At 31.4% G+C, this 25814-nt stretch overlaps 2 protein-coding genes across 5 annotated transcripts; both read right to left on the bottom strand.

Moving 5' to 3' along the window:
* Positions 1-2287: 2287 nt before the first annotated feature.
* LOC137827772 (Ikzf5 (DUF668)) lies at positions 2288-15108 on the bottom strand. 3 transcript variants are annotated; one of them, XM_090304453.1, is made up of 14 exons: positions 14641-15108; positions 13895-14407; position 12308; positions 10421-10746; positions 10211-10303; positions 9980-10070; positions 7864-7957; positions 6903-7000; positions 6512-6581; positions 5919-6022; positions 4280-4396; positions 3475-3551; positions 3130-3174; positions 2288-3048 (listed from the first exon to the last, which is right to left on the bottom strand). In XM_090304453.1, the coding sequence occupies exons 2-14, from the start codon at positions 14224-14226 to the stop codon at positions 2556-2558; spliced, it is 1941 nt and encodes a 646-aa protein (XP_090160579.1). In that variant the 5' UTR covers positions 14227-14407; positions 14641-15108; the 3' UTR covers positions 2288-2555. The 3 variants fall into 3 exon arrangements, with proteins under 3 accessions (XP_090160579.1, XP_090160578.1, XP_068490188.2); XM_090304452.1 differs by lacking the exons at position 12308; positions 13895-14407; positions 14641-15108 and adding an exon at positions 11922-11983; XM_068634087.2 differs by lacking the exons at position 12308; positions 13895-14407; positions 14641-15108 and having other exon boundaries at positions 2288-3057; positions 10421-10788.
* Positions 15109-20353: 5245 nt separating this feature from the next.
* Positions 20354-25206, bottom strand: PTP1 (protein tyrosine phosphatase 1). 2 transcript variants are annotated; one of them, XR_011083814.2, is made up of 9 exons: positions 24858-25206; positions 24682-24778; positions 24518-24600; positions 24248-24388; positions 24018-24152; positions 22595-22743; positions 22362-22498; positions 20832-20901; positions 20354-20649 (listed from the first exon to the last, which is right to left on the bottom strand). XR_011083814.2 is itself a non-coding variant. In XM_068634567.2 (9 exons), the coding sequence occupies exons 1-8, from the start codon at positions 25044-25046 to the stop codon at positions 20836-20838; spliced, it is 1002 nt and encodes a 333-aa protein (XP_068490668.1). In that variant the 5' UTR covers positions 25047-25206; the 3' UTR covers positions 20354-20649; positions 20832-20835. The 2 variants fall into 2 exon arrangements, 1 of the variants encoding a protein (XP_068490668.1); XM_068634567.2 differs by having other exon boundaries at positions 22362-22503.
* Positions 25207-25814: the final 608 nt, after the last annotated feature.

The following is a 25814-nucleotide window of genomic DNA, read 5'->3' as shown; positions in this document are numbered from 1 at the left end:
CTCTAGGCCAATGACTTTTAGATGCGAAATCCTTCACTGCTGACACCACATCCAACTTTACAATATCCCAACAGAACTTTAAGAAACCAAAGTTAAATTCGTCAGGACATGGATTCTTTGAACTTTCACAATTCTAAACTGCATTCCTTATTTCTTCTTCAGAGAAGTCACCTACCAACATCATAGCTAGCTCATTTCGACCACTAAAAAAGGAAGGTGTTGTCGTTAAAGAAAAAAAAAATGAGATAAGAAGGTGCGGTGGTTTTGATAGAAAATGATTAAGGGAGGGTGTGAGATTCTAAGTGAGATAATTAGGGTTTTAAAAAAAAAAATTAAATAGAAACGAAAGTAACTTTTCAATTTTTATATGCAAGGTGTAGAAAAAATCTGTCAAAAATTATAATTAAAAGAGTATCTATAAAATTAGTAACTTTGCCATTTATCACTTATGCAAATAAACAAATAGGAAGTAAATTAATTTTGAATTAATGAATTGAGCAGCTATACAAAACATTATTATTATAAAACATGTGTTTGAGGTTTGAAAATCATGTTATAAAATATTTTTAGTGAACCTATATCGATAGTTGTATTTTTTTTATCAAAATGGTGCAATTCATTAAGATATTTATAGAATTCTTTTTATTTTTTTATAAAATAAATAAATAATATTTGAAAGCATGCTTTTAAAATTTAAAAAATCATGCTTTCAAAAATGATTTTCGTTTTAACATAAAATTTTATTTTTTAATTGAAGGTCAGTTTTTTTAATTTGAAGTCGTGACTCGGTTACGATTTTAGGTTTAGGAATTGTTTTTAGTTTTTAGGCTTTTTGTTTCTTAATTTTTTTTTATTTTGTTGATGTCGTGACTTAAATCACACTTTAATGTTAGGGTTCTAAAATTTCAGAATTTTTTTTTTTTAAAGTGTTGATTGAGGTTGAGAAGGATTTTAGGATTGAGTTTTATTTTTAATTTTCAGACTTTTTTTTTTGAGTCGTGACTAAGAGCGCGAATTTAGTGTGAAGTTTTTGTTTTAAATCATAATCGTTAACTTTTTTTGAGTTTGTATTTCATGTTAGTTTTAATGCCTAAGGAAATATGATTGTTGTGATTTTTTAAAATTTTATTTTATGTTTATGATTTTTTTACTTAATTTTGTAAATTGCTTTTTTTTTATTTAATGCATGTTTTGTTTTTAAGTTATGTATTCTTAAAATTTTAAAATAAATTAAAATTAAATAATTTATTTAATGTATTGATTTTAATTTTGAATTGGTAATTCTATTGAATTTATTAGTATCTATAATTTTTTTGTATAAATAAGTTTATTGATTAAATTAATGATATTAATTGAGTATAAGAAAATAAGTTTATTGATTAATTATCACTTTATTAAAAAAAATTGTTTATGTATTGATCATTTTTATTTATTTGTACAATCTTATTTTGTTTGTCACTAATTACATTAAATACAAATTTTAATTCAAAATTAAAGTCACAACATTTATTTTAAAATTTTCAAAAAAACAAAAAAAAATTACCTGAAAATTCGATTCTACCCGGACACTACTAAAGTCATGCTACAAGACATTATTTCAACAAAATTAATAAATAAACCTGAAAAATAAAAGAAATCTCAACCCTAAAGTGGTGACTTGAAATAAAATAAAATAAAGTCTGAAGTCAGAAAAACATTGTTTTTATACAAATAATGTGTTCGGACTTCAACTAAATATATATATATATATATATATATATATATATATATATATATATATATATATATTACGATTTAAAACGAAAGTCATTATTAGAAGTACTTGAACGTTTGAAATCGTGCTTTCAAGCACCATTAATTTATTTTTGTAAAAATATAAAAATTTACTCATTTCAGTAAATACCTTAACCAATTATACCATTTTTAGTAAAAAAAAGAAGCCCCAATAATAATTCTAATAACGTCAACCATTATATTGAACAGTCTTTTTATGATCTTTCTATTATATACAATTCAATTGGTTCAGTTTATAAGTCGTTGGTTAAAGAAATTATTTAGTACCTCACTAAGTCAACTTACATGCCAGTTTTAATAACACTAAATGCCTTACACATCAACATCAAAATCCACAAATGAAGATGAGAATCTCTATTGCACTTATTTGCTAAGAAAGCTCCTTTCTCTTCATCTGCTTTACACAAGGTTGTTACCCATTGCCTTTTCTATATTCTTATGTCAGTTTATTCTGAGTTGTTTCGTATATGTGTATATATATACACACAAAAGATTGAAAGAAGAACAATTATTATATGATCATGTAATCTGTACATATACATCTAATGAAAACGGTGACCACCTTTGTCCCCGTCCCATAATCATCTACAACAATATCAAAAAGGCTAGGCTCACATCATATCACTCTTGCCAAAGAAATTAACAAACATTTCTCATGGCTCAAAAGAAACATAGGGGAACACTTAGCTTCAAGAAGGCAACATACTCATTTAATTCAAGCATTCCCTCTGGCTTAAAGGCCAATATATGCCACACAACTATCAACTTCCAATGTTATCCACCCTATCAATCACATCCAAGGCCTTCATTCGGTCAATATCAAAGTCAATGACAGGAACAGATTTATCAATATTTTTGCCTTCACTGATTGGGGAGTGACTACTACTCTTGCTTAGCCTATGGTGTTTGCTCAACTTGGTCTTGGCAGTGTCAAATTCCTGGCTCTTACTAATGCCTGGTGTTAGCTTCCTCTTGCCGACATCCCGAAGCATTTGTTGATCTTCAACTGTTAGCATGGGGGAAGAACAGGCTTTATGTGTAAATAACTGCCCTGTCTTGTGGGTAGGAGAACGGATTGGTGATTTAACTGGGGACCTTATTCCACCATTTCCAACTCTTACTTGGCTGACAAGATGATGAAGCCAGATAACAAGTTCAAGTATATAGGTTTCTGTTTTGTCTTTATCAGCATGGTGTAGTGTTTCAATTCTCAACAAATCGGTCTGGCCAGCAGGTTTACGGTTGACCTCAGACCTATACAAACTGACATTAGAAAAAATAGGTTGAACATACAAAACAAACATAAAGGAATAGACTCTAGTGATCTGTCCTCACCCAGTATTTGCCCATTCTCCAACCCATCCAAAGCCATGATGAGCTCTGCATTAATCCAAAGTGAAAAAGAGATAGTTAAATTTGAGAGCAGAACATGTAGAGGTTACTTGTAATTGAATAGTAGAACATAATTTATGAAAGCTAATGCCTAATAGTAACACGGTTAAAGCAACTCTATATGTAAAATGGTGTCTGTAGAAAGAGCAACCAGAAATGCTCTTCAAAATAGAATGATGAACATTGCTGTTTATTGACCATAATGGAAAACAAATTTAAACAGATTTGTTGTGCCAAATGCAATACTAGGACATCCAGGAATTGCTTAGTAGGGATTAGCAAATATACTTTGTTGTGTTGGCGGCAATAGGGACAAGCCACTGCAATATTTTCTCCATTTCAGCTTTGATTTGTGGGACAGTAAGCTGCAAGAATGTTTCCTTCATTTTAGATATAGATTTAAAAATTTGGTCACAATCAATATTGGGAATGTAGTATAAGCTTATTTGTACAACTCCTTCGGCAGAAAGAAGTTCAATAAAAATCATTAAAAGACAGAACTGGTAAAGTCATTAACAAGCATTTAATGTATTTAAAATAAAATCTTTCTCGTCAAGTATGGGTTCTAAATAATATGTACAGACAAGAAAATTGAAAATTCTGATGTAAACTATAAATTTGTAAAAGACAAATATCTTCTGCTGAGTAAATTATGTGGAATATATTAAGAGAATATCATAAAGAAAACTACATATTAATTTAAACAAGTCCTTATAGTTTCAAAAGTATAGACAAGCATGTAAGTTTGAAGTACATAAAACATGTAAACATTGCGTCACACATACAACAAAAATCAGTGTTATAGTTCTTCCCCTTGTTTAAGTCAATTAAATGCTTTCATGCATAAAACTTAAATAAAAGGGGGAGAATGGATTTATATATTCAAATCGATTAACTGGAATACATATGTGAGAAATAGTGCATTTTACAATCTTAATATATTAATGATCTTACTTGGAAGAAGGTGAGATAAAAATTCCAATTAGATTCAATCTTTCTAAATGAAAAATTCAAGGGAAACATATAATAACTAATCAAGTATTTATGGCATGGATACCCAGCTAAAAATGTATGATGGAAATGGAATATGCACCTCTTCTTTAACCTGAAATGATTGTAACCTTGAGCGCAATGCTGATTTTACATTAGGCGGAAGCCCCTGATATAAGGCATCCCTTGTATTAGGAGGCACAGAACTTGATCTAGACACCTGTTTAAATTAAAATGTAAACTCAGGGCTACCTTCCTAATAGTCTTGCTATCATTTTTTTCAGAAACAAATAACAGTGCAGTTGTGACCATTTGTGTCTCTACCACCAATTGAGTAGCATAATATATAAAACTACACAGCCTTTCTCCTTTTACATTTCGCACCATTTATTCAATAAAATATATGCAACGATTAAATAGACAGCCATAATCTTTCCATGCTGTGAGTTCTTTACCTTGATCAATTCTAATAATATCAGAATCACAGTAATCAGAAATAATGCCCAAAAAAAAATTAAGCCAGCCCAAAAAAGAAGATACACTTGACTACATTGTCACTGCAGAAGGCAAGTTTCAGAATGGATCAAAGCTTAATGAACAAAGGACCAGCAGACAGAAGAGGTGAAAAAGAAAACAGCAAATAAATGGACACTAGAACCTCAAGATTTGGCCAGAAAATCTCAAGCATTTTACTTTAGCTTTATATTTTTTCCTGGTATGTCAGGTGTCACTCGCTTATTGGAGCATGGCTACTCGTTAAGTGAATCATGATCTTATTCGTGCAAATATAAGAAAGGGCTTCTGTGTTCATCTTACTTCTCAAGGGAAGTAGCTAACACTCAAAACAGAAATGAAAAATAATTGCATTTCCTGATTGACAGGCTTTGCTCCTTAGTGTGTATATCAAAAGAAACGAAGTGGCCAATCAAATTTGATCAACTTTTAAATTTTTCCTCTAACGGACAAGCTTAACTTGTAATATTCAAAAGAAACAAAAAAATATCACTCAGTTTATTAACTGCTTTTAGTTATTAAAAACTTCACTTAGACAAATGACCACCCAGAGAGCTATAGAATCAAACTGATTTTAAAATGTGGTAGGAAAGCCCAAGATGTTCCTTCAGTACCCAACTGATCAGTTCCTGTTTGCATTAGAGGGGTAGTGTTCTTCCTTCAGGTAACATTTTTTATATAAAGTGAACAGAATAACAGATTAGGTCAAATGACAGAAAGTCATTAAAGAATTCAGAAAAGAGGAATTTTGTAATATGTAAAATGTCTTCTATAATCAGATACCTTGAGCTGCAACCTAGTCAATTAAGATCTAACTGTATATAACAAACTCCAGCTGGCTCAATGCTGAGAATAGTCTAATACTAATTATATCATCAGTCATTCACACGGTCGTGACAAATATGAATAGAAGAGAGAGAGAAGAGAAGACAAGAGAACTGTTTCATTTCATGAAAATAGTATAAAAAGACAAGTTGAAAGAAACAATGCTATCACACCATATCCCCAACATTACCGTGAATAGGAAGCTGAGTTTGAGGTGATTTTTTTTAACACACTATTATGCTTGTTTGTGACTTGTGTAAATTCCCTTCTTTTCTTTCTCCTCTCCAATTTTTGTTATTAACAACAATATTTTAGAGCAAACAAAGACAAAGAAAGATAATTGAACTTCCAAGACCACAACAAATATTAGAGATTATGTAATTTAAGTAGAATCCTAAACTCACAAGAGTGTCAATTTGAGTGATAATGTTCGCATAATGCAAAGCAAGACCTGCAGATCCCAAATTCTTATGGTTGCTTTGAGAATCTTTCCCTTGCTTATCAGTATCTGCAAGGAGGAAGAGGTATAACAGAAATGTTTTATTTACCTGATATTTTAACAATGGCAAAGGATGGTCTACATTTTATCAGTAAAATGAAAGGAGGAGCAACTAAATTGAGTGGGATTAAAGAACAAAATAGGTCAGGACAAGGTGAACAGACAGAAAATTCATTCACTAAAAACATAGGATAAGTTAATAATAAATTATGAGAAACAAATTATTATTTCATCAAATTTATGCACACAACTTCATATCAAACCATTGAAAGTACATAAGCTTTGCAACTATAACTATATCAATGAATGGCCCTATTGCCCTTGTTGAATACCATATCCAGACTATAGGTCAATCATGTAGCAAAGAGTTTCTTTCATCAATAAATCAAATATTATTTCTATAAACAAACTCCAGCAAGTTTGACAAATACATGGGAAATAACTAGATATGTCATGTCCACCCTAACTTAAAAATACTAGGAATTCTTGAGAGCGTACCAGAACTACCAAATGCTTCATGGATCTCTAAGTATAGAAAATGGACGATGTCTACAAGTTTTTCCATCACCTGTAAATAAATACAACAATCAGATCTTATACTTGTATGATAAGAAAGATGCTCAAGAAAAAGGACGCTGAAAGGAGGCGGAAAGAATTCGAAAAGTAAATTTTAGGCAAAAAGAAGGGAAAAACACAGGGGAAATGAATGTAACTGAAACAACAACAAAATACAGTAAAAATAATTCAAGGATTTCAGAGAAAGCACTTTTCAGATGCCAAATCATCAATACTACAAAACTAAACAAACAAAAAAATCCTATATTTAAGATCAACTTCTATTACAATAATTGCATTCATCCAAAAAAATTATAGAAATAACACTGTTTACCTCTTCCAAAATCTTAGACCATAATGATTTTTTCTTCAGATTTCTTACATGCTTCTTTTGACTCTTCAGTTCTGCTCTTAAAATTGCAAGGCTGTCTCCTACACAGTTTATAATCATTGATCACTTAAAAATATGAATGTCAGTGTGATAACAAAGACCAACATAGTTTTAACAAAAGGAATATGACTAGGAGGTAAATTTCATGTTACAGTTTTTTAAGTTTAACTAACTAAGATAATGATAGGAAAATGAACTAAGATGTCACACACAAGATACAAGCTCAGTAGTTAAGATGGAGAAAGGTATCAAGGGTTATTTGTGACAACAAAGTACCAACCAAACTAAAAAGAAAGCTTTATCATATTGCTACTATATGGTACTGAATGTTAGGTTTTAAAGGGATATCAAGAGAAAAAGGTGAGGCCGAAGAAATGAGTATGTTAGTATGGATGAATCTGTAGCCACACAAAGACAAATACAAAATAATTGTAATATTGTACATGAGGAGACATTGGCTGACACCTATTGAGAAAGAAATGGAGAAAATTGGTTAAGGCAGTTTGAATACAGGCAAAAAATGCCATTAGAGGATGGAACAACATATATTTTGGTGAAAACTACTATAAATAAGACATTGACTCAAACAAATAACTTTTCAAATGCACAATACAAGAACATGGAATTTGTTGTAGCTCATATGTTATTCTTCATTATTTCCTTTGTTTATTTTTTTTCAGATTTAATTACAGTTGCTTCCTCACTGTATGTAACTAGGATTTCCTTATTTGTACCTGAAGTAATCAGTTGCCGCCCATGGTTCTAGGATAGCATTTATTATCAAATCTGTACACATCGTAACTCTCATTGTACAGTTTTCAATTATCAGAAATAATATTATTTTTTCCTCATATCTAAAGAGGATTTAATGACAATGGATAAGTAAATCCAGCCTAACATGTACCTCTTTGTGTGGCATTTGAATTGTCCTCTTCTTGAAGCTTGCGCTGATAATCTTGATCAAATCTATCTAAGGCATGCAATTCATGATATAATTCCTGCACTCAAAGAAAAAGGTCTAACTAATTATGTCAAGTCTTAACAAAATCAGCTATGCAGCTTAAAGAAATAAGAATCAACTTTCCTTTCGAATGTCTAATTTTGCTCTTATTTCACAAAGTAAAGGGAGGAGATGATTTGGAATCAGATCATGACTCATTTTTCAATTAAAAATAGAAGAAACTTTGGACTCTTCTGTGCTCTCCAAGTTATTATTATTTGGTCTTTGCTTCATTGTTTTCTGTTTTGTTCTTTAGTTGATGAACCCAACCCTCCCTTCATAATTTTTCTCTTGGTCTTGTGAATTTCTTTCCTTCTCAAAAGAATATAATAAAAATTATCTTCAAGAAGGTTGCATTCTGTCATTATTGACTCTGATGTCTCACATGCATAATACTATATATATAAAACGAATGCAAGTAATTCAAAAATATTAAATTGACAAGCTATTTACCCACAAATGAAAAATCGATATCCAATTAGAAGCACAGATGTTGTTTGTGTTTGTTGAGTTCAAAGTTGAAAATTAAAATAAAAAGCTGATAAATGCCACATATGTGTAGCTAGAGGTATGTAAAATTGTCAAAGTATAGTTTGTAAGGACAATTTCTTATCAGAAAAGTCTAATATAAAAACTTATTCGTAATCCCAAAACTAAGCTACCTATAAGGCAATGCAAACATTTTTTACTGATATAAAAGATAAGATAGTACCGGCCCTGTTCTTTTTAAGTGTCAGATTTTTGTTTCAATTTATCTGGAAGTTTGAAATTTCAAGAAACATTAATTACTCTTGTGTCAATTATAACCTTACTCTTCACCTAATCTTTAATCATAAGCTTTTATTGTAATGTGAAATAAAAAAATTCATAACTATTTTATTAAGATCTAGAAAATTATTGTGTTTCTTGATTTCTACAAAAGAACCTTAAACAATTGACTAAAATATAACCAGGCAAATATTTATCTCAAACTACTAAACCACTATATAACTTAATTGTCCAGATCTGATTCATGATTACTATTTTATATCAAACTTCTTTTTTCATAATAAAACAACAATATTTGCGAATTGAAATAATGGATATAAATTTGGAAATCAAGCTTAACTTAAATCATACAAGTGTTGAAAAATTGTTCATAGTTTTCCTAATATGCATAACATGACATGTGAAAAAAAGTGGCAATTTCGTTGAGAAACAATCTGTTAAATTCAGACTGTAAAACCCAGAAAGCACAGGAAAGAGGTCCATCTAATTATCTCTCAATCTCAATGTGTAAATGTATAATCTGTTTATACACATTCTTTCTTATCATAAGTACAATATCATAGATATCTAAGATTAAAGTTTCAGCTATAAAGTGGAAATATACTAGACAGTAAATTATCAATCTCTCAAAATGAAATTTTATATCTAATTAAAGATGGAGGGTGACATTGAATCTCTTAAACAAGCTACCTTTACACAACATGGCTGCAGCATAAAACAGAACTGAATCCAACTAATATCATGCAATTACCAAGCAATTGAGACAGCTTTATTTTCTTCATATGATTGTAGTTTTGCTTTTAGTGATATTCTGGTCAAGGGAATGAGGGTGATCAAAGAATTTCAAACTTCAACAGAGGTTTGTTTGAATAAACTTCTTCATACGCACTTTTAAGAGAAAAAATAAAATGAAAAATGAAATAAATTTCTCTACAAGCTATTATATAATAGTTTCTCCAAAATCTGTTTTCAAACTCTAGCATAAGTTAATTTAAGTTTATGGAGAAGTTTATTTCATTTTTTTTCTTGTTTTCTTCTCCTAAAAGTGTTAATAGAAAATTTACTCAAAGAGACCCCAAAACACAGTTTCCCGTTAGTTTTGTGCAAACTGTATGTTGAACACATTCCTTAGTATTATATAATACTCAAATACACACTTTAACGAAGAAGATATAAAGTGTTATGAGTTCAGCATACAAAACTGAAGAAGATGACAGGCATATGCACTGTTCCTTTTAACAGGATTACTCACAGCTGTATATTGAACAAAGGTCATTAGTTGTTGCATCACCATTTCTGCCTCCTCTTTCAATTGTTTTTGTGGTGTAAGCTCTGAACCTAACCTAAACATCAACAAGGACAAAGAAAACCATAACTAACACAATGTTAGATGTTACAAGAAAATATATAAATAAAGACTAAATCCATTCAGCTATATTTGTTCTTAAGAAATGTAAGATTAAATCAATTCAACTACAATTACTTCTCAAAATAGCGATCCAGATTGTGCCACTGAGGATCTTTACAACGATTTCCAAAACGCACAACTTCTCCAGAAAATATTTTCAATTCTTCTCTGTCAAAAAAGTATAAGAAAGTGAAAACTTTAAGAGCAGTAGTAGCTGAAGAAAATAAGCTTCAAAGAAGTAAGAGTTCTACTAAGTTGATCATGAAAATATCCATTATAATCTACCTCTTGTCTGCTGCAGCGATTCTAAGGAGTTCATCCATATCTCTGGATATCAAATTTTTCACTCCTTCAGATGGTAGAACTACCTCTTTTAAATGTCTGATGTTCTCTTTTGAAAGAGATTGCATCAGATTGGCACCCTTAACAATTGTGTTCGCAACTTCGAAGGCCAAAATTGAAATTTTATTTCCTTTTGTTGACACACCTGATGTAAAACCACTACTGAGATTCAAATTTGTCATACTACTACCTAGTGTGTCCAAAACTTCTACTGCCTTGCCAAGCCCAGCTGTACCAGCCCTGCCTAAAAGTGAACTCACTTCTGATACCTGCAAAAGATAAGACAAAAAGCCAATCTAATCCCTTGTTTGCATATATGGGAGGCCTTAAAGACCTGAAAATGGGGAAGGGGGAGAGAAAGGAAATGGTAAAGAATATAGATCTAATCTAATCCATGAGATAAAGAACAAGTTCTTCTTTGAGACCAATGTTTGGCATCATGTGAGGTATTAGCTCATTAGAAAAAAGAAGTATAATTAATATAATTAAAAGCAACACATATGTAAGCACTTCTCTGTAAACTCACATATATCTTTTAGTAGAAACTCCAGCCCTTTTATGACAACGACCAGCAATTACCTAGACATCTAACCACACAATATCAATTAGCAAGGAAAAAAGGAAGGGCCTTTCTGTTGCACCTTCCAATCAATTGGCTGACATATTCACTAAAGCTCTCCTTCCTAAAAACCTCACAATGTGTTGCCAAGCTGGGACTCTTGCACATCCACAGTCCAGCATGAGGGGGAATATTGCAGTTGCAATTTGTTATTATTTTCTCCTTTTCATAGATTTCTTATGCATTATATGTAGTGGGACACATGTCACACAACCCTCTCATTCTCTCCCTTGTTTGTTAGGACACTTGGCACACATCCTTGTTATTCTTTTTCTTGTTAGGTCCAGTTTTCTATACAGCACCTTGTACTGATCTTTTCTGCAATGAGAATGCATGAAATCATTTCATAAGTATCTTCAATACTCACTGTAGGTTCAAATGTAATTCGGTTTTACCTTTGCTTTGATATACTAATTTTGTTGTATCGACCTTAGCCTTGGCCTTAGCTAGTGATGAATCTTAATCAGATTTCCAGAGAAAGATAACAGAGAATTTGTATTAATGTTAAATGAATACCAAAGTGACAGAGTCTCTAATTTACAGGCCTATATATACTATCAGGACTCAGTAGAGGAGTTAGTCAAAACTCCTAACAGATACAGCTCAATACAAAATACAAAAGAGAAGAGTATTCCCTTAAAATCTTCAAGCGAAGAAGATTCATTGAACCAATTTAGAGAATTAAATACAAAAAATAATAAGACATCTCACATTAATAATTAAAATTAGAATAGTTTTGAAAATATTAGAATATTTTATGGATTGTTTTATGTAAATACATGCTAAACTTCATGAAAAATTACAGAAAAATAAGGAATTCGCTACCATTGCCCAGCAGCAGTCTCATCATCACTATAGGTTGAGGAGTGCAACCTGGCCCAACCTCTCTGTAATTGCCAAAATCGTTTTTAGTAACAAGGAAATCCACCCCAAAATTTTGCCACTCTTTAGACACACAACAACAGGGGAGAAACTGGGGAGTTAATTTTAGTATAGTATTTATATCTTTGGTATTTGTACCAATAGAATCTGAAAATAAATAAATAAAACTCCAAAATTCTCTGCATAATATAATATGAAAAATCTGGAGGGATCTGCACAACAAAATATATTATTACAAAATTAAGATAATTCAAATATGGACGGATTATACAGGTATTCAGCATGGTTGTTCATTTTGTAATCCTATGAATTCATCAACAATACCACACTCTTTAATAAACTTGAATAAATTTTGGTCGATATCATAACACAGATGTTTGATAGGTTATCCAAATTCAAAACAATATAATGATGATGGAATCCTTGGCATCCTTTGTCTCAAATAGGAGATCATTATTCTCAAGAGCAGTCCCCTCAAAATGACCAATGTTGAACAGACTTTATGGGTATTACAATCAAGAAGGCGTTAAAACCTAAAATGAAAAATTATACTTACATAATATGTCACAATATTAAAACAAACTTTAGTTGAAAAATCAAAATCATAATAAGTCACCAGAGAAGAGAGATGAGAGAAAAATTAAATGACAGAGATTGAGCATGAGACTAGGAGAGAAGATAGACTAGAGTGAGATTGAGAGAAGAGGTAAATACTAAGAGTGACCTTCAGTTCCCATGATGATACAACAAGATGCAGAATCAGTCATGCAATCAAAGACATAAAAGGCCATACCCCAGGGCAGCAGTGGCAATATAGCATGGTGACCATTATGTATAAAGGAGAGGTCCAGTGGTGTTAGGATAAAGAGATTTGCAAATGGATACGGAACAAAGAAGGTTGCAAATGGGTAGGGAAGGATTTCGTAAATGAGAAGAGATTTTAGGGATTTTGGAACCTGGTCAAACAAACACAAGCCAGTCTTTTTTACTTGCTTTGCCTTGCTGGGGACCAACAATCCCACAATTGCAGATTGAAGATCGCAATCCAGCTCCAATCTTACTCCTTGGAAATCCCAACAACAATTCAGCTAGCCAAGGCATGTTCGATTGGCAGATCATAAGATCCTATGAGGTAAATCACAATTTTAATAACAATGGTATAGATGACTTGGGATCACTGGAAAAGTTTCCCCATGTAAGTTGGATTAAAAACTATAAGGTCATTGTTTTAGAGGAATTGCCAGTATGGAACTGCTTTATGTGGCAGAAATTGGAGATGCAGACTGCTCAAAAATCAATATGTTGTCACTGTATGCAAATTTGGCAGCTCTTTAGTGAATTTCATCAGTGTATATTATCAGGAGCTTTGACCTAATAGCTTAAGCTTTTTGAAGAAATAATCTTGATATTGTATCAAAGCCTCTATGGACAAGAGCTCACAGGTTTGATGCTTGATGCCTCTATTCTAAAAAAATGTGAATTGCTGTGTTGGCGATGCTAAAAACAATGCCTGAGTTTCCACAGAATAGCTTAAGCTTTTGGGAGACTTTTATGTGAAGTACGTACATTTTTAAGGGTATCTCATTTTAGCTAAATATGCTTTAAGATTTTGTTCATGGCTTCACCCAAGTGCTACACATGGTTTTCTCAAGAGAGTTTTCTTTTCTAATCTGAAGACAATTTGTTTTCTTTCTCTGAAGTATCTTGTCCCCCCGACCGTACCTCCCCTCTTTTCTCTCTAATGAAATTACTTTTTCTATTATAAAACTTCTTGGCTTTCCTTCATATTGACACAAAAAAAAACAGCTTTTCAGCCAGAGGCATCTTTGCAGCATATTGATTACAAGCACAAATACAAAATAAGCTAATCCAACCTACAAGAATAAAAAGATCAAACAGGAGAAAGGTAACTCAACTTAACAGCAGCTTGCTTGGACTTGGATTTATGTGATAAAGCCCTGGACAGGCGAGGAATCCCATCATTGATATCATCTGCCATTGACCCATACGAAACATTTTCCAATCCAGTAAACGAAAATGACTCTCGTTGAAGTTTATCCAAGTCATCATCATCAGGAAGCACATTTGAATTGCTATCTACACTTCTGGGAGGTCCAATAGACTGATAAGCCATTCCAGGTTCACTATTACCATGACCATTAGCATACCTCGAGCTTCCACTAAGTGCATTATCCACAGCTACCCCATCAACAGTACCTTTCCATGACCTCGAGCAAATACCACCCATATTATGTCCAATTGCTTGTGACTCTATAGTTTTACTCTCTTTACACAATGTCCATACAACACACCCTATAACTCAAACAAAACCTCAACACAAAGCCTTCAATTCACAGGAATGGTATAATCAAGGCACAAAATTTGATGATACCAATTTTGATCACCCTTACTGCTCCACTCCATCAACTCTGTTCAAGTCACAAAATCTTTGAATTAAAAAATATATTAAAATTCCATAAAATCTGACATAGTATAAAAAATTCTGAGAAAAATTGGAGACCAAATTAACTAATTTCATCAAATGGGTTTTTTAAAATAGAGAAAGAAAAAAGAAACACCTCATTCCATGAATCAAAGCTATTCTACAGAAACCAATAGAGTAGTGGATCCAATAAAGGTAATCGGCAGGGTAGAGAGATACCAGAAGAAGAGATCTGTGATAAGGTGCATGTGTGTCATTCTGAGAGGAAGAAAAAAAGCAAAAGGGTGCAAGAGAAAATGAATGGCAATGGAGGGTCAAAGGGATCCGAGAGAAGCAAAGAGAAGTTGAGTGAGCTTTTTTTTTTTCTCTCTCTCTCTGTTTCACAGACACAGAGTCCTCTGCCCCGGAAGTGATACAGGAGCAGCTGGCACACGCAACACAAAGGCACAGAGGGAGAATCACTGAATCAGCTATTCTCTCTCTTTCTTTCTCTCTCCACTCTGCAGTGTTGTTCCATTTTCAGCGATGGTCAAAACGCAGAGTTCACACACGCATCACAACGCAACACAACCCCACTAACTGTTGTTTTGTTTTTATTTTGACTGTGAGTGAAAATGAAGATGAAAATGTTCTCCCAACTACCAATGAAACGCATCCATACATTGGGTCGGCTTCGTCTTTTTCACTGCCTTCATTTCTCCTAATGACAACAATAACCTTTGTGTAATAAAAACACATTTTCTTAAATTTCTTATTTCATTCCAAGATTCGGAAAACACAACATTGTCCATTTCCGAAATCAAATTATACACTTGTCACAAAGTTTGAAAAAAAAAAGTCTTTTACACACACAAAAAAAAAATATGTTAAACTTTGTTTAGACGAAAAGAAGAATAAAAAAAAAGTGTAGAAGGTAAGATTGTTCAATTGAAGAAAGCAAGGAAAAAATAAAATTAGGATATTTTGGCATGGAAATAATGGAAATTGTCAATCCGAAAAAAATTATATTTATAATTGACAATTTTAATGTACATTCTTTTAATATATAACGATTTTATTGTATAAAAATATAATGAAATTGAAATTAACTTTCTTAATTAAAGTTATCATTTTATAAATATGAAATTGTTGATTTTTTGAAGTCAAAATTTTTCATTTGTGTAATCTTTTCTCGCAAATTATGCATTTACGTTATTTTAGTGTCAAATTATTTTATTTTTTATTTTTATTATAAAAGAGTGTAGATACTTTGTAATAGATGTAATTTATATAATAATAGAATAATATTTTTGTATATATTAACAAAAAATTACAAAATATTTATTTTGAAATAAATTCATATGAAAGTAAATTTTAAAGCATAAATTAGAGTTCAAATAAATTTTAAATTATAATACAAAATTATATACAATCTTAATAAATAACGTATTATATTTTAAAATAATATTATATTAAATAAATTACTGAATAAAATATAAAATTTAAATTAATTAATTTTATTATGTTTATTATTTATTTATTTTTATTCTTTATTCTATTACACTATATTAATATATTTAACAAAATATTAAATTAATTAATATTTAGTAATAAAGTTTTTCCTTAACACACTCTTAAAAATTAATAGCTTGTAGTGTTGAGGATAATGAAGTGATAGAAGATTGTATTTAAATGTTGACTGTATTGCATGGATAAATATTAAGATGCAAATCATATTTAGAAATTGTTTTTGAAACAATATCAGATTAACTCCTAATAGTTAAAATTTACTCTATTAATTGAAATAAACTATTATATTTAAAAAGATAAAAAAAGAAAAATATACGAAAATGTTATTAATTTTACATTAAGATTATATCAGTGTGCAATTTTTATTAAAATATTCAGTTCTAATTATATTAAAGCTTGTCTCTACATCTTATATTAACTTTATATATATATATATATATATTAGAAAATTAGAAAAAATATGAGAAAGTTATATTCTTTTAGTTCTTCGAAGGTATAACTTTCTCGTACTTTTTTTCTAAATATTTTTAATATATAGATATTAAATTATATTTTGATTCTTCACAATTTTATTTCAATTTTGTTATTCTTTAAAAAAGTTTAATCAAGCATTAATAAAAAGTAAATATTTTTTTAAATTCAATTAAAAATAGTATATTTAATTTGTATATAAAAATAAATAATCCCAATAAAAATATAAATTTAACTATTTAAGTAATTATCATATCTTGGATTTTCCATTATAATATTTATAGTGACTTTATATATTACTGTTCTTTTATGTAAAATATTCAATCTTGAAAAGTGCTATAGTTATATTTTAAATATTAATAAAATTTACTAAGTATTAACATGTTTCTAAACTTAAGTTATAAAGCATCCATTACCAGTATAAAAGTTTTTTATATATTGACTATTGATAAAAGATTACTTTTGATATGGTTTTTAAAATTAGTATAAAAAAACAGATTTATTATGTACTAAGATTTGCAAGTTAAAAACACCATAGGAGATTTTTACATTATCCATGTTATCATGGTTTCTTTTATTTTATTTTTATAACTTAGATATTAGCTTTTTTTTCATGTAAAATCTTCATTTCAATGTGATGCAAGTCATTTAGTTCTAAATCTTAACATGTTTTTACCAAAAAAAAACATATTATGTAGTAGTATTTGTCTTTCGTAACCTATATGTCAATAATTTCTCTGTATAATTTATATAAAAATTAGATATAAATATTTAATGATGATTCGAATTTATATCATTAAAAGAAGACAAACTTCTTTTATAAAATAAATTAAAATAACTTATACAAAAGACAATCCATGCATTTATATTTTAATCCCTTCTTCCATACCCAACATCCATCACAAATTAATTTAAAAAGGAAAAAAACAGTGCAAAAGTAACCAAATTCCATACAGTTCTGTTTGGGATACTTTGAGAATTTGTTAAATGCTAGAAAATAAATAAACCTTCATGGTACATTTTTTATTCCTAAAATGGGATTACAAATATTTTCTGTCTCTGTTGTGATTAATCCACTCATATTGTAATGTTTGTTTCAGTTTTGTTATTTGGATTTTGTCATAACGTAAATATCTGTTTTTTCTTCTAATTTTTTTTCTTCAGCAAAACGAATTAATAAATATAAATCACTTTAGATTATCTAACATTTATACAATTGCAATTTAATCTCTTTCGCCCTTCCAACCTTCCAACATAACATGTTTGTTTTAGTTTTGGTTTTGTTATTTGGATTTTGCCATAACATAAATATTTATTTTTTTTATCAGCAAAACGAATTAATAAATACGAATCACTTCAAGAGTGATCTAACCTTTTTACAATTGTAATTTAATCTCTTCCACCCTTTCAAGAAATTCCTGACAAACAAACAAATCCACAAAAACTGAGGAGTCAAAGGGTTCCAACACCAATTAAGATAAGATGTTTTTTCTCCCTCTATCAATGCAACAATTCCAATTAATTTAAGTCATACATTTCAAAGAAGTATGTTTTAGTAAAAAAAGATGTTTCTTAATCATTTAGTTTAGTATAGTCAGAAAAGAGTAATTTGATTCTCTTAATCACAACATTTAGTTTAATCAGAAACAGTAATTTTTAATCAGATATTCTATCTTGATGAGATCATAATGTAAAAGAGACTTTTCATTATTTCGATAGAAACATTAAAGACTTATGATTTGTCTCTGCCAATGATTTCACAAAATGATTTTGAGGAATGAAAACAAGATTTTCTCCATCGTGATTGCACATCCAAAGCACACAAATACGTATATAAGTCACTATGCAACTCAATTTTGGTACAATCTGGAGTTCTCGAGTTAGGCTGTGTTTGGCCTCACCAGGTGAAACAATGAGTCTACTTTGATTTCCTGTGAAAAACAAAAGTAAGTAAATTGAAGAGGACAAGCCAAATGCACGGTTAAACTTTCAGTTGTGTTAAGCACGTTTCATCTTCTGAAAACTATAACTGCTGATATTCCAACATATTAAAGCAAAATTGTTGGATACTTTCTTCTGAGCAATCTTGTGGAAATTTCATGGAACTTTCTTAAGGATCAATGAAAAACAAAACAAAAAAAAGGAAAGAAAACTATTTCTCAATTATTTGCCAAGAACATAGAAGTTGGTCTTGTCAGTTTGTTAAATCCCAAACGGGGCTTACATGCATCTTTAGTCTTGACTGATGAATGCTAATATCTTGTCAGTTTATGCTTTTCTTTTTCCATATCTAGCCATTGACAAACATCCAACAAGTACATGAATATCACTCATTTAGAAGTTTCAAAACTTGTCTGAACTTGTTGTTCTAGCAACTTTTTTAAAATAATATATGGTCATTTTTCTTTATAAAGAAGCTTTCCAGAATGGTTTGGTGGTTCTTTAGAGTTAAAAAACAATAAAATGAGAGTAGGAAAGGAGGTGAGATGGGTAAATGAGCATGGATGTATCACATCTTCAACTTGAAGAACTAGGGATATTCAACTTCAGTGGGATGTTGAAGCCTATGAATATGGTAGGATACTGAGAGCAAAAACACCACCAAAGAGATTTAAGGAAGCTGGAAATAAGTCTTTGAATATGGTACTCATTAAGCACTTATGTTTCATAAACAAAATTCTTCTAGTATGATGACCAGGGTACTGATATTTGTTAACTTTTAACCCAGTTTGATATTATAAATTGTAGTTATATGAAAAGAAGAAGGCAGTTAAAATAGATGAAAGACAGTGATAGAGGAATATAGTTTATAATAGCAAGCACACAAACTACAAGCAAGTAGTTACTAACTTACTACTTTATATAAAGCTGAAGCATAACTCAAGAACTCAAGCACTGGCGCTTCTTTCTAATATAGATTAAAGTTTAAGAATAGCATTCAGTTCAGCCAAATTCATAAATATCCAAAAAGCTGATGCTACAACTTTTTTATAATTAAATTATTTTCATATGAATTATTTACTATTTTTATAAATTATCATAGAAACCTTACTAAGATAAATTAAAAATAACTCAAATGAAATCTAAAGTTATTTTCATAAATTCTTTTAAATCCTTACACAAATGTTCTTATGTCATAATATAAGTTCGAAAAAGTTGTAAATAAATTATTCCAAATAAGTGTTTAAAGTATGTCTACAAGCTATTTTCTTTCAACTTATTTTAATAAACACTTTAGGAAAATTTATAAAAATGACCCAACAATTCAGCCTTATTTGTTCGTCTATTATAAACACAACTCGTATATAGGTGCTTATAAATAAACAGGTATCCTATAAGTGCTTAATTAGGCTATGTTCCCAAATGGGTCCGAAAGTTATTAATCTTCATTTTATTTTAATTAAATCATACTATTCAATGCATAGATACTTATTGTTCTTGTAACAAAATAGAATTTGCATTCTTGTCAATGTGGACATATTAATACACTTTTTTTTCATTATAACTCGTAATTTTCCTATTATTTGATAGTAATCATATTTTGAATTTAATAATTAAGTACTATCAATGTAAAAAGATTTACAGTGCCAATTAATCAGAAATCATCGTTAATAAGCTTTTTTAAGACAATAATTGTAAAAAAATCAAACTTGTAATACAGAATACTGTGATTAGATTTATGTAGTCAACGCATGGCTTATTTTTCTATTATTTTTCTTAAACTTTAACTAAATATAAAATATGTAGCCATAAATTGCCCGAGAAATTTGCTATTTTCTGTGATCTTAGCTCAAGTTGACTAATCTTAAGGCTTAAACACATAAAATGGGATTATTTAACTTCAGTAGGGATGCAACTGTTATTAGCTCTATGCAATATAGCCAATGAAATTTCTTCACAGCGAAAATGGGGACAAAAAAGGGAAGAGGAGGCGTAAGAAAAAGAAACGAAGTAACAGATGGGCGATGGACTTTTGATTATTGCAGTCATTAATAATTAAGCCATTCTGTTCCCCAACATAATTCTAACAATATAACCAAAAGGATGCTAATATCTGTCAGCTTTCCCCTGCCTGCAGTTATACATGAAAAGCTAGAGAATAACAGTCAAATTCATAAAATATCCAGAATGCCAATGTTTCAGTGTTAGCAGCCGGGAGATATGACCATTGCACGAACCAAATAAAAGATCGAAGAATTGGAAGTTAGCTTCAAAACGAGGCAAGCAGCTTATAGCATCTTTCCAGCTCTGGATTTACATCACACACAACACACCAATTCGTTAAGATATCAAAATAACTTTGACAAGGGTATAGAGAAATTAAATAATCCAGGAAAACTAACCAACAATTCCTATCCTGCAGAAAAAGAATTTGTGGAGCTAATATTTACACTATTTGAAAAACTAGAAAAGGGAGCAGAAGTACGTACCCTTCTACTGCTGAGATACAAGGTCTTCCAGTTCATCTATGATAGCTTTATAGCAGAAAATGTACTGATCCTGATAAAGTGCAGAGTCACCAAAAAGGTCAACTAGTAAGCATATAGAAGAAAAGGGCCACATAATAATAATAACAATACTTATGGTTTATGATTACAAATTATAGGGATGGAGAGAAGGAATATCAGGTTAAGATAGGGAGCCAGACAGATCTGTACAATAAGCTCCCAACTAGGATCGATTCCTAAGTGTCTGGTAAACTGAGGCCATCTCAGCCAACAAGCCTTCTGGAAAGAACGGTACAATGCCATCTTCCTTAAGATTTTCCTCAATTACACTAACCTCTCCTCTTGTTTTTAAAATTACACGAATTTTCCTCATCTTTGATTTTTGATTTGTTAGGAGGGATACATGTCTATACAAAACTTTAGTAGGAGGGTATTCATCTGATAAGAATTTGAAACAGGTCATTTAATTTCTAACAGAAAGCTAGTAATAAATTTCCAATGCCCCAAAGCTCAAGGATTAAAAAAAACCCTTCGCACAAAATATTTGTGCTAGAAGTACTGAATACAGTTGTCATAAATAATCACAATAGTGTTGGGAGATTGGGCTCAAAAGATTGTCTCAATTCCATAAATTCAGTGGCGTTTTTTGGTGGAAAATGCATAAATAATTGTCATAACCTGAACTCTAAGACAGTGCATTAGTTGTTGATAGTTGTCAACCGTATCTTAATTGTCACGCTTCTATCTCGATTGTCATTGAACACCAGTTTTTTTATTTGATGAAAAAATGTTTTTGCTCAACCTGTGCAAGACCATGGAAATTAATCTTCCAAGTTTATTTCCGTTCATTTTATTCTTAGTTTGAAAGCAAGTTGTACCCCATCTCGTTTCTTAGAGTACTTATGTCGGTTGGAGGAGCCTTCACAATTTTATTTATTTTTGCCTTAATTACCTTTATATTCCACATGAAAAATAGTAATAGGAGCAACGATCCTCGTAATAAACTAGTTGATAGAACACACTTATCATGTAATCAAAAAATAGGGATGGATACTTTCAAAGTAGGACACGGTTCCTCAACAGAGAGTTTAGATACATCCTTGCCTGCCTATATATCTTGCCTAGTTCCTTGCAACAATCTGCCTTCATTACCACCAAAATGTTACTATTATTAGGAGTTCCAATCTGGGCAACAAAATATTCCTTTTTTCTCAACATAAAGGAATTGATAGAATCTCCACTGAAGGAGAATGGTGTTCTTTCAAACTTCTAATTTAGACATCCTTGCCTAGCCAGCTAACCTAGTTCGTTGCAACAACCTGTCTTCTTTACCATCAAACAAAACAATATACCATATCATCACTGTTCTTTATATTTCAAAAGCTCCTGTCTTTTTATTTAGTTAAGAAATGGAACTTGACTAACAAGCGGCCCACCTAAATCTTGCCATTTCATGAAAAATCAGTATATTCATTAAGCATACTTAAATATTAAATCAACAAATCTTGATACCTGGGTCTGAACCATTCCAATACGCTGGGCCCTGAACACAGCTACTGTGTTAGCAATATCTACAGCAGACATATCACCAGCAAGTATTCTCTGAATTGTGTTGTGAATTGTGCAGTATGTTCCAGTTCTACCAATACCTGCACTGAGTGAGAGAGTTTGACATGCACGTGATTTTTTGTCATCATCACTGTCATAGAGTGAATAAACACAGAAAAAGAAGGAATGAGATGAACCTGCAGTGAACCACTATTGGACCAAGGTTTGGTGGTAAATGGTATAATCTTTTCAAAATTTCACGCACAGCTAATGTATCTTTGGGAACTCCGTGGTCAGGCCATTCAGGATACTGAATATGCAAAACAGATATCGGAGCATCTTCTACCTGCAACAATAGATAAAGATAAGCATGAAACAGGATGCTAACACCTTGAAGATGGAGAGAAATTTTGAGTGCCTTCCAAAATTAAAACAAAATATTGTGATATTTTTTTTTCTTTTGGTAGAAAAGGAAAGTTTATAAGGGGGAAAATATGATATTTTGCAATAAGGTAAACCCCATATATATATATATATTGGGATGAATAATATTTCAGGCTAGTACGCATAGATGAATTCATCCACCTAAAAACCAAGTTAATAACTAAAAAAGTAGTTTTCCATCAATCAATGCCAGTAGGCTAGGCTTTTGATCAATGTTTTCTTTCTAGCTTCCTGTGTTTATCTAACTCAACACCAAATTGCCATCTTAAGACCACAAAGTAAAATATTAATAAAACAAAATAGATACCCTCCACCCAACTTCACTTGGTATGCAGAACATTTAAAAAACAAAAAAAGATGAAAGGTTATCGTGATGGAAATTTATCTTAGAGCAAAACAAATTTAATTTGAAAAAAAAATGGAAGAATATACAACCAAGGACAGGACAAAAAAAATCTCCAAATTAAAAGAAACTAACAAATCGAAAGAAGGTTTATTTGTTATACTTATGTTACTTGTCCTTCCTCAATGTTTAATTCAAATCACTTATATAGGGAAGATTATGTGAGCGCAATAACTAGAAACTCAACCAGAAAACTTGGCAAAGCTATGTGTTATAATAATTAGAAGTAAAGTAATCACTTTAAAGGGTGTCGTTTCTTTCACATTGATAAAAGTACCCATCGTTATTTAGCTTAAAATATTTGAAGAGAGTACGCAAAAGAATGCCCTAAACTTCCAAAAACAAGACTAAGAGTCAACTCTAGTTCTAGAACCCCTATCCCCGGCAAAGCATAAGCACAATCCATCATTTCATTAAACTTGCATAGTTAAATTTGGAGTGGCCTCTCAGGTTCTGGTGTTAACAGCAGCGGTGTTGAATGGTTGAGAGATATATTATTATTAAGGAAAGTATGCAGTTTAAGCATTAAAGTGAGGGGTATCTAACAAAAGTTCTGATATCCTAGGGTTTAGAGCAGGCTAGGATGTATTATAGTAATACAATTACAAAAAAAAAAGGCCAAGCATTAGATGAAATAATAAAGTTTTCAAGAAGAATGGGACCTCTTCCCGAACCTCACATCCTCCCATTCACAGACTATTACCCCTGCCAGTCTGTAAAGAAAGATATATAGCCTAAACATCACAACCATTACAAGTGGAAAATCATCTGACCTCTCTATGGTTCACCTCTAAAAGGCGCAGCACCAATGAAGTTTCGGTAGTGTTCACCCATTTACCAATAACAGAAATATTACCAACTTCTCTAGGTCCGTCCTCCGCTTGAAAATAATCTCCACACTTTACCATCTATAGAGAAAGTAAAAATAATGTGATTAAAAAATACGAGGAAGAAAAAGTCAATATGTTAGTGAGTAGGCTAGGAAGGGCCAAGTGATAAGTACCTTATAATTATCCACCAACCTTGTAAGCATGATAATTGCAGGGCAGTGATATTGGATAATCATCTCCCAGAAATCTTCATAAGTATGTGGAAGTGGACCTTGTGTGGCTACAAACTGTGACACGTTTCCAGGGGAGGAGGTCTACACAATACATTGAAGAGGCACATGCAAGCCAATTTAACTATCTATCTATCCCTCTAAAGCTCCTTGCACAACAGTTATTTAATTAAATGCACATTAAATAAACAAACAGAAGAAGCAAGTTTATACCGAGACCAAGCTTGCATTGATATACCCCTGTGCTGCAGGTCTATAATCTGTACTCGATTTGAGAGCAACCCTGTTACTGTCAACTGAAATAAGAAGTGACTAAATTCAATTTCTTTTCCCGAAAATAACACAATAATTGAATAAACCCTCGGTAGTAAATTTACATGGCAAAACGTCCGTGTATCGGTTTTTGCTCAAATTGACGGCGTCAAGAGCGACGGTGCATCTTCTCCTCATCTCACTCGGCGTTATTCTGTTTGCCTGAAACCGCAACACAACACGGTGGGTTGAATCTTACTGTGTTTGATATGAGATTAATGAATTAGGTTAGGGTGCGAACCTGCAAGTGTGCGAACTCCCGAGTGATGGTGTGAGGAGCGTGGAGTTTTTCCTTCAAAAGGTTGAGGGCTTGGGCGCAGTGGCTGACCTGATCCGCAGTGAGGGTGAGTGGGGAGGGGTTATCGGGGGAGAAATTGAAATTCACGGGAGGTGATGCGGAGGAAGAAGTGGTGATGGGGTTGCCGTCCATGGTGGATCTCCGTCGGGGACGAGAGCGAGTGGCGACGAGGTTCCCCAGCTCCAGCTACGGTGTATTCTCACTTCCCTGTTGGTCTCCAGTGGAGTGGAGTTGACCCGACGCAATAACTGAATGCTCTCTTTGTGATTCGTTTTTCCGTTTTTATTAGGCTGAAAAGTGAATGGCGTTATTCAATTTATACGACCTCTCTAATTTGGTTTCTGAAAATGACTAAATTAAAAAAAAAAAATCTTTAAACTTTAATCTGTCTTTCATGTTAGTTTCTAGGTGTTGTTTGTTTTTTCCTTTTGATCACTTATAAATAGGGATGTTGGATCGATGTAAAGAATATACTTATCATTCATTTATCATTTTTCTACAATATACGTTATTGGACTAATTATTATATTTTTATTCTTTGCATGTTAACGTGAAAATACTAAATTTATCTCCAAATTTGCTATTATTATTTTTATTTTAAATTTCTTATGATTTGATTGTAAAACCTTATCCAAATAGAAAGCTTGTGATTAGAAATTGTTGGAGATTAGTTGTCAATAAGTGACATCATACGAATTGTAACTACAAATCTTGTAAGAAGAAAAAACTTGAATTTGCAATATAATCATATAAAGATAAATGACATATTTTCTATGCCTCAAAAGTAATTTGGAGTTGATAAAGTGGTAAAAGTGGTGAAGGTTCTCTCAATATATATCATACCTTATATCATTTACATAACTTTGGTCATAGATGGCCTCCGAGATTATTGTTCCTTTA

Source organism: Phaseolus vulgaris, chromosome 7 (assembly GCF_051622355.1).
Source record: "Phaseolus vulgaris cultivar YP4 chromosome 7, ASM5162235v1, whole genome shotgun sequence".
Taxonomy (NCBI): domain Eukaryota; kingdom Viridiplantae; phylum Streptophyta; class Magnoliopsida; order Fabales; family Fabaceae; genus Phaseolus; species Phaseolus vulgaris.
Note: the sequence above shows the minus strand (reverse complement) of the source record. Positions and strands in the feature narration are given on the sequence as shown.